We start from the raw sequence: 9268 nt of genomic DNA, 5'->3' as shown, positions 1-9268 counted from the left end.
CAGTCCCTACCTGAGGTACGCACGCTGGCTGGAGTGGGTGCGGGCCGAGCGCACGCTGCTCACTGAGGAGATGGTGGAGGCCCCCAGGGTGATGCGGATGAGCCCGCTCTCCTCGAACAGCGCTGTGTTGTTGTAGGCACTGGGGCCCTGGCGAGGCAGGGAGAGCGGAGACAGGGCACGTGACGCAGCAGGAAGTGGGGCCATTCCCGTCAGCTCCAGTCCCAGGCAGGCAGCCTGTCCCCAGCCCCTGGGCTGCTCCTGCTCTTGCCTACCTGCGTGCTCCTCGTGGCCTCCTCGCTGTGCCCCTTCTTACCGAGGCAGGCCAGCTTCCAGGCCTCCCACACCTCCTCGTTCAGCACGCAGAACAGGACCAGCACAGCCAGGCCCTGTGGGAGAGACACCATGAGGCAGCCCCTCGCTGCCAGCCAACCCACAGCACCAGCACCGGGACGGGCCCTGGCTCCTGCAGAGTGCAGCACATCAGCCATGATGGGCACCAGGCCTGGGAGGCACCAAAGAGCTCCCCAATGCCTCCGCAGTGGGTGAGGGAGGAGAGGCTGGGGGGCCCCGGCTGGCAGTGGCCAAGGAGCCCCTGGCAGTGTCCCCTGCAGTAACATCAGCCATGGCAGTGGCAGGAGGGCTGGGGGATGCTGCCATGGGTCGTATCTGGGGTGTCCAACACCTCCATTGCAGGCTGTTTGTTCTCTTGCTCTGCCCTTGGAGAGCATGGAGGCCCCTTGCCTCCAAAGATGGTCCTTGCTGCCCCTTGGAAGTCACCTCTGAACCAAGCACCTTGCAGCCATCTCCTGCTCATGCCGTGCTCACCACAGGCACAGCAGTGAGAAGTGGCAGAGTCACCCGCTGCTGTAGGGGTGACAGTGGAGGGACAACGACCCTGCTCTCCACAGATGTCTGTACTCTCCTGGGCTGAGCCAAGCCCTCCCCTGGCAGAGGCCGGGCAATTACCTGGAGGCTGCAGAGGACAGTGTAGAGGTAGTGGAAAGCCAGGACACTGTTGTTGACAGCCAAGAGGCCAAAAAGCCAGGTAGTGCTAATAACTAGAAGCAGAACAAAGGAGCTCCGTAACGTCATGCTGGAGAGAGAGAGACAGACAGACAGACAGACAGGCACACAGACACACACCGAGAGGTTAGTGCGTATTGTTAATCTACATTTAGAGCTCACACACAGAGATCCAGAGGGGAAATTGCAGATCCCTGCATAGCAGCTCAGCTCCCCCCAACTCCCAGACCTTCCCTTCTGGATCACACATGGCAAACACAGGGCCCCAAACAACACAGGTCATTTGGAGCCACGAAGAGCTGAGCCAAACTCCAGGGCCAGCCCAGGAGGGAGCAGGGAAAGGTCTCAGAAAGAGCATGTAGGAGAGGAAGAAGCATGTGCTGAGAGTTGGTGAGGGCAGTGTTGAACCCAAGCAGACGCAGGGGTGGCTGTGAGAGCAGCTGGTGAAGGGGACAGGCTGGTGGGACTGTGTGGAGATGGAGACTTAGGAACAAGAGGAAAGGACAAAGTTTAGGAAGGGTTAATGTGGCTGGGAGGTGTGGGAGAGGAGAGTGGCTGCAAGGCTGACACTGATGCACAGAGGGGCACTCTGTGATGGTGGAAGAAGGAGGACGGTCACTGAAAATGCTAAAAACCATGAGCCACAGGAGTTCTGCTGGGAGTTGGGCCACTAATACTCACAGAACCGATTTCTTCTTGGTCTCCTTTTGGCCAGGGGAACAGGACATCTTGGCCACAAGCAGGAACATGACCCCATTCATCTGAAAGCGTTGGCACTGATTAGAAGAGGTGCCAAGGGCTGGCTCTGACCTGACATCCCCAGCACAGAGCATGGGCAGATCCCAGCTCTGCCAGACCCATGTGAGTGTCCCCTCCTTTCCCCTTCATGCCCGAGCCATGGCCTCCCCTGGGTTTGACTGGAGTGAGAAGGGACAGAGAGAGTGCCCTGGCTGAGGAAGGGTTGTACAGAGAACAGGGCAGGCAGTGGGCAGCCAAGGAAGGGGTGAGTGCCTGTGATGTGCAGAAGGGAGCCAGGAGAGGGCTGTGGGGGAAACAGGACAGGGTTTTACCACAATGACGACAGTAACGGGGCCTGCAAAGCTCCAGACCAGCTTATCATGAATGGAAATCCAGCAGAAGTCAGGGTTCCCATAGCCCTCGGGATCCAGGCCAACAGCCAGCCCTGTGGGAGGAAGGGAGGTCAGGTCCAGACCCAGCAGCCTTGGACTCGTCCAAGCCATGTTGATCCCATCCCACCACTGAAGGCAGTGAAGGGCTCTCTTCCTGCTCCTTGGCCTGTGAACCAGCTTCCCCACCACAGGAGGAAGAGCCAGGACTGCGAGCCCCAGCATCAGGGCCTTGATTCCCTTTTCTCCAGGCATCCCTGGCACAGCCCAGCCCATGGGCATTGACTGCCAGCAACAGGTCACCCAAGCATGCAGGCTTGGGAAGCCAGGAGACCTTAACCACAAGCTCTGGAACCACAGAAGCCCCGTGCCCACTGAACAAGCCATGGGGAAATGTGCTGGGGAAATACTTCTCCGCAGTGGCAAGACAACAGCCATTGATATGTGGTGGCCGGCTGAGCACCACAGCACTGCTGGCTGTGGCAAGCCCGCCCTCAGATCTCCCCATAGGGTAAGTGAGCGGGGCAGCACCAGGGGGTCAGGAGGCTGCTGAGGACTGGTGGCTGCAGGATGAGCAGCTCGTACCGGTGATGATGGCGGGCACCCCCCAGCCGATGGCATAGTAGAAACGCATGGCCCCAAAGTTAACGTTGCGAGCTTCCGTCTGCATGCGGTAGATGTGGAGGCCCTGGACGAAGAGCCACGCGAAGGTGGAGAGGAAGAAGCAGTGGAGGAGGATGGCAATCACAGTGCACAGAAACTGGGGAGACAAAAAGCCACTCAGAGATGGTCCCACGGTGCCAATGATAACTGCACCATCCGCACCTCGCACCCACCCCCACGAGCATGTTCAAGCCACAGACCTGGTTCTCAGTGCGGTTGATGCCCAGGAGAAAGAGCAGCTCAGAGAAGAAGAGGGTGACTGATATGTTGGAGTGGATGCCACGTGTGTTGGACTTGAGGCCTTTGAGGCAGGTCAGGAAGGAGAAGGTCAGCAGCAGAGCCACGAGGGAGAGAGATACCAAGGAATAGGTGACAATTGCCAATGTCTCTAAGTCACCTTCCAGTTGCTGCAGCAGCGGAGAACCAAAGGCAAACAGTGGTGTTAGGGGGAGGCATGGGAAGACTGTTGAGCTCCCAAACTCTACTTGAGTCCCACAGGGAATTTTCTGCCTATGCCTGCTTATTGTGGGCCCCAGTGGCTAACAGCCCACCACCACCAGCCCCGCAGGCCAGGGTTACCTCTCTGTGTGAGCTGTCCATCAGAACTCCAAAGGTGCCAAACTGGGAGCACTGGCAGTGCACGTGTGTGCTGTTTCGGTACACAAGCTCACAGTCCCTGGCTGTCCAGAAGCCGGAGGGGTTGGTCCTGCAGCCACCAAAAAGTAGAGAGGGGAGAACACAGATGAGTGTGGTGTGTGTGCAAGGAACTGCAGAGAAGAGGGGTGATTGGCAAGGATTTTCCACCAGCAGGTATAACTGCTCTCCTACAGCTCCAAGTACTGGAGCCAGAGCTCTGCAGTGATCCTGTTCCCTCCCAGCAGGCATGAACCCCCGGGAGAGGGCAGAAAGCCCACAACCCAGTGCTGTCCAGGCACAGCTCAAGGAAAGTTGGGGAATGAGGAGGCAGATGCCTGGGGAAAGTAGCTCGAAGAGTGGCCCAGCCATGCTTAACTCACGGGTTGGAGTAGTTCCACTGGACACAGAGAGGTTTGCTCCTGTTGGCCGTCTCCAGCAGGTGAAATTCCAGCACGAGAGGGGTGTCCAGGGGCCCCCGCAGGAACGTGTGATTTCTGAACACAGACACACTCACGATGGGGGAGTTCATCACAGGATTCTTAGGGAGCCTGCAAGGAGCAACAGAGTTCTGCCATCAGTGTGCCTGGAGATGTCACCCTCAGGGACCTCCCAGACACCCTGATGTCCCAGAACAGCTCTGCCCAGCCCACACCAAGGGGTCAGGAAATATGGGGCAGAACAACACCAAGGTGGGAACAGGCAGAGCACCGCAGGGCCGCCTGGCTGGAACCAATCCCCAGCCACTGCCAGGGCAGCAGGGCAGAGCCCAGCAGCCCCTCTGCACTGGTGCTCGTGGAGGGCAATGGGAGGACGTACCTGACGCTGCGGCGATCCACCTGGTAGCGTGCAGGCAGCAGCCCCCCCAGCGTGCGGTACATGATGAGGATGATGACGGTGAGAGCGGGCTCGGGCTCCGGCAGCGGCTGCCCTGGGGAGGAGCTCTCCACCGTGTAGTTCCCTGCGCCCTCGGCCACCGTGGGCACTGCTGTGGGGGCAGCTGAGGACACAACCAAGTGGTGAGAACACACACACACAGAGGCTGCTCTGAAGGCAACTTGTGAGGCTGGCAGGAGACTTTGGGATGGGTGAGATCAGAAGCTCTGAGCCCTCAGAGGTGGCTTGTGGACCTCTGGCAGAGCCAAGTCTCAGCAGGGTACATGCGGACTAAATGACCTTTAAAGGTCCCTTCCAATATAAACCATCCCATGACTCTATGACTTTTCCAACCCAAACCATCCCATGACTCTACACCTTCCCCACCAGCCATGCCCCTGCCACTGCTGTTCGAGTGATGCTCACATGCTCACCTTCAGCTTTTGGGGGGCTGAGCACTGACAGTGGCAGCACAACGTGCGTGTGGGGGTCCCAGGCGGGCTGGCCCCGGAAGAGGCTGCTGTGGTAGCGAGGGTAGCGCCGGCGCACATGGGAGCGGTTCTCCATGCGGTCAATGCTCAGCACTGCAGCAGAGGAGGGAAAGGCAGCTACAGGACGGGCATCTGGAGACAACCGTGCTCCAAGGCACCCCATGTTTGAAGTCACCATCAAAGGGACCGCAGGAGCCATTGGCTGGATTGTGGGTATGTCCCATGTTTGGGCGCGACATGAAATCCCAGCACCCACAGTGCTCCTTCCCAGCCCAGGTCCTTGCTTTGCCATAGGGCAGACTCCTTCTGCCACTGAGCTTTTTTCCTTGTGACTGAGAGGTAACTGGGAGTGGGCAGCACACTCCTGGCCCTGCTGGCTCTTGGTGGCGTGTCAGGTACTGCAGGCAGGGATGGGACCAGGATGTCTCTCACAAACACCTCCCCATGTTCAAAAGAGCCCTTGCTGAGGTGAAGTGCGATGAGGAGAAGGGGACGGGTGCGATGGAGGAGCAGCTCTGCACTGCCATAGCCAGGCCCCACCATGAGCCAGCTCCTACTCACTGATGTTGGGGGTGACGACGCCCACGGGGTTGAGGTAGGTGAGCTTCATGTTGCTGGCGAGCGTGCCTGAGTAGTCCCGCAGCTGCTCCATGAGGCTGGCGCTGCCGTGCTCACTGTGCGGCAGCATGGCCCAGTGCTCCCGGTTCTCCAGCGCCAGCACCGCGCTGCCGGCGCGCAGCAGGTTCTGCAGGGACAGCCATGGGGCAGGGTGTGAGGGAACTGCTGTCTTTGGGCCCCTCCTGGCCACCCCCAGGCTGCAGCACTCTGCTCCCTGCCCGGCTTCCTGCACAAGGACTCAGGGAAGGGGGTACTTTCTGCTACAGTAGACCCCCACCCTCAGCAATCATCAACCAGCGTTCTACAGAAACACCTTCTCTGCACCACTGCCACGAGGGACTTGCAGGCAGCAGCAAGACCTCCCTTTGCCTTCCCAGGCTGAGCAAACCCAGCTCTCTGCTTCTCTTCATGCACCCTGTGCTCCAGTCCCAACCACAGAGGTGACCCCCACAGCTGTCACTCCTGTGGGACAGTGTCTGTGTGGCACCGGAGAGCCCAGTGCTCCTGATGTGGTGTCACATCCTTAACCCCCAGAGACCCAGGCTCAGGGTGGCTGTTGAAGAGAAGCAGCAGCAGAAGCCACTGTGATCTGGGGAAAGACTCACCTCGTTGAAGTGGGCATCCTGTGTGGCTGTCAGGCCAAAACCACGCTGCTGGCTCTCAAAGGCCATGAGGCGGGACAGCAGGCGGAAGGTGATGTGCACATCATTCCCAAAGTAGTGGTCCATGTGGTCAGTCACTGCCCGGAGACGGTGGGCCAGCTTCTTGGCTTCAATTGTGTTGAGCTCAGTCTTGTTCCTCTCCAAACCCTCCAGCTGCCAGTGGGGGGAAAGGAAGGGATTAAACCATTAAGCAGGTTACTCACTGGGAAACTGGGATGCTGCAGGCCCTACTGGACCCAGGGACAATTTCTGAAGCCATGGACACTCTCACTGGTGGTTGCCAGAACAGGGAGCAACTCCAGCAACACAGCAGGGTTGCACTGGCCCAGCTAGCCCACTGCTGTATATCACAGAGGCCAAGGAGATGAAAGGACAGGCCAAGCAGCTAGTGCTCCTTCCCTGCAACTCTCCTGGTTTCAGTTACAGTTGGTGCAAGGATTCAATAAACTTGCCTGGATATTTTAAAGGGGTTTGTCACTGGCAGAGTCTGGGGGCTACAGATGTCCCATGGAGCTGACAACCCACCAGCTTCAAACAGTTCAGCTCTGCTGAACTTCCTTCAGGGAGTATTTGTTTTTCTCTCAAATACAGGTACAGGACACAGGACATTTCTGACAGGGACACTCAGACTAGATGAAACCAAGGGAAGTTCAGCTCAGCTCAGTGCTCCCACAGAAGGGGTTTGGGGCAGATGAGAAAGGTGCTGAGCACTGTGGCAAGGCCCTCTCCTACTCTAGGTGTCCATGGAGAGCTGAGCTCTTTGAAACCTGGCTGTGAGCCCTTGTTCATACAGCTCCTGCTCCACCAGGGCTGCAGAGCAGAGAGAGGATTACCAGCATGGAGAGCTCCTTGAAGGCAGGTGAAGTGCAGTTGAAGAGATCTGGCTCCAGCCAGCCCTTCTCCTCATCGCAGTGTCTGACGGCTGCACCTAGAACCAGGAGGAAGGGCATGCTGGAAGCTCAGCACAGGATACATGGCTCCCCTCTGCATCCCTCACCACAGAGACCCTCTGTACCAGCTAATCCCAAAGAGGAGCACCAGGAAGTGATGGGGAGGGCCTGTAACACCCCAGGGCCATCCTTCTGCTTTGCACCAGTGCAGCTTGGTCTGCACCACCTCAGCAAGCTGCTCCCTGCAGGAGCTGGGTTCCTGTGTGTTCTTCTGGGCTGCACCACACACAGTTGCAAAGAGGAATAAGTGCCTTGGCAGGGCTTGGGCTGGAGAAGCCCCGGGTTCCTCTGGGGATGTGTATGTGTCCCCAGGGCACATCCTGCCCCGAAGTTGTGAAGCCCCTGCAGCTCCAGGCATCCCCTGCTGACAGCCTGCAATGCCTGCTGAGGTCCTGCCTCTCTATAGGGCAATGTCACCACAGGAAGACAAGAGTCCTGCTGTGGAGCTGGCAAACCCACCCAGGGATGAGCCCCTGCAGCTGACGGGGCTGGAGGACACCCCCCCAGCACAAGACCCCAGTTCCTGGCTGGGACCCAAGTGCTGCCACACAGCAATGGAGACACCAGCAATGAATGGGCTCAGCTATTGACCACCACCAAAGCACTGCTAAAGCCAACACACAGAGCAGTGTCCTGGGCTGGGAGCATCACCATGCACACTTTGAGCATGAGATGTATCTGGCAGGACTCGGACCAGAACCTCATGGGGATGGCGCCAGGGCACAGGAGCCCACCCAGGACCACGGCTGGGGGAGGACAGCAGCATGGCCAGGACAGGGAGCCTGGAGCAGGCTCTGGTTGATGCTCAGAAAAGCCCCAGTGACCAGCGTGCCCCCCTGCCACCATCTCCAGCTCCTACCTGTCCTCCCCAACCACTCTTCTCCAGGTGCAGAAGCCTGGGGACCAGTGAGTGCCATTGCAACTAGGAGCAGGGAGAATGGACACCTCCCCACTGCTGGCCTTCCCCCAGCAAGGACAGGCATCAGCAGGGAACAGAGATCAATTCAGCTGCAGACCTGGGCAGGATCCAGCCTCCAGGTCCTTCTATCACCCCTTGCCAGTGGGCAGAGGCACTGGACTTTTTGCTGTGCATGTCCATCAGTTCCTGCCCCTGCTCTAAAGCAACCCCTTTCCTCCACCCCACGGCCATTCCTCCTTGGCCTCACCACCCATTGCTCATCGCCAGCTCATTCCCCCCCAGCCTAAGCAAGCAGGTACCAGCCTGGCAGAGCAGGATTCACCCCAGCGGGAGCAGAGCACTGCAGGCTCAGAGCAGCGGATGGCAGGGGCTGCATGCAGCTGCAGCCAGGTTTGTGCTGGTTAGTGTGCTGGGAGGAGGGAAGAGCATGGAGGAACAGTGAGGCCAGGCAAAGCGTTGGGAAGACACTTGGCAGCTCCAGAAGCAGCGGGAAAAGCGCAGGGGTGAGCAGGGTGCCAGGCAGGGAGCAGGGGGGAAGCCACATGGCACAGCCCTTACAGCACAGGGGAAAGGAGATGGGAACAACCTTACCTGCACCCCTCAAGCCTGAGCAGGGAGGGCGAGAGAACGGGGGAGAGAAGCGACAACAGTTAGGAGCCGAACCTGCCTCCTCCCGGGGCGAGCGGCTAGAGAAGGACAGCGTTTGTGTTGTCCCCGGGGGCTTGCACTGCCCTACAGCCCCAGACCCCTGCTTGTGCTCTTGCTGTCACCCGGGACGGCCGCCTCCAGCTTGGGACACTGACTCCTACCCAGACACTCACCTAAGGCATGCTGTGCCCTGCTCCCCTTGCAGCACACACCAAGGCTGGGGCTGGTGGAGCTGCAGCATGGCACTGCAGGCACTGAGATGCCTGACCCCAGCCTCAAGCCCTCCGCAACCAAAAAGCAGCAGGGAGAAGGTGGGGACCAAGGCCAAGGGAACAGCACAGTCCTGGGCTGGGTGACAGACTCCACAGCCTGTTCCCAGCCTCCTGGCCAGCCACCTCTGCTCTCCCTGGCCTCTGGTGTTTTCTTCTTCAACTTCCTTCTCCCAGCCCTCGAGCCCAGCTAAACGGGTCTGGGACAGCACAAGAACAGAGAGACATTGCTGGGGATGCTACAGCCCCCAGCAGGACGACCAGGCTGCCCCCTCCCCATCGCATCCCCCACTCACCCAAGGAGCCTTTGGGACACAGCACCACAGCAGAGTATCAAAGCTTGGTCTGGGGCCACCAGACAATCGCCTTCAGCACTAAGTGGCCGCCGT

General features: G+C 59.1%; 1 protein-coding gene across 1 annotated transcript in view; it reads right to left on the bottom strand.

Moving 5' to 3' along the window:
• Positions 1-10: 10 nt before the first annotated feature.
• CELSR3 (cadherin, EGF LAG seven-pass G-type receptor 3) overlaps positions 11-9268 on the bottom strand; it is a gene marked incomplete at both ends in the record, with an annotated part of 14269 nt that continues 5011 nt past the window's right edge. The window contains 16 exon segments of the mRNA XM_010020527.1: positions 11-139; positions 235-386; positions 967-1093; positions 1705-1784; positions 2094-2206; positions 2736-2910; positions 3014-3220; positions 3393-3519; positions 3830-3997; positions 4266-4434; positions 4757-4906; positions 5375-5558; positions 6037-6246; positions 6927-7021; positions 8554-8568; positions 9176-9245. Of these exon segments, the coding sequence (XP_010018829.1) occupies positions 11-139; positions 235-386; positions 967-1093; positions 1705-1784; positions 2094-2206; positions 2736-2910; positions 3014-3220; positions 3393-3519; positions 3830-3997; positions 4266-4434; positions 4757-4906; positions 5375-5558; positions 6037-6246; positions 6927-7021; positions 8554-8568; positions 9176-9245 (2171 nt within the window).

Source organism: Nestor notabilis, unplaced genomic scaffold, assembly GCF_000696875.1.
Source record: "Nestor notabilis isolate BGI_N333 unplaced genomic scaffold, ASM69687v1 scaffold17658, whole genome shotgun sequence".
NCBI lineage: Eukaryota > Metazoa > Chordata > Aves > Psittaciformes > Psittacidae > Nestor > Nestor notabilis.
The sequence above is the reverse complement of the archived record's forward strand: the minus strand, read 5'-3'. Positions and strand labels throughout refer to the sequence as shown.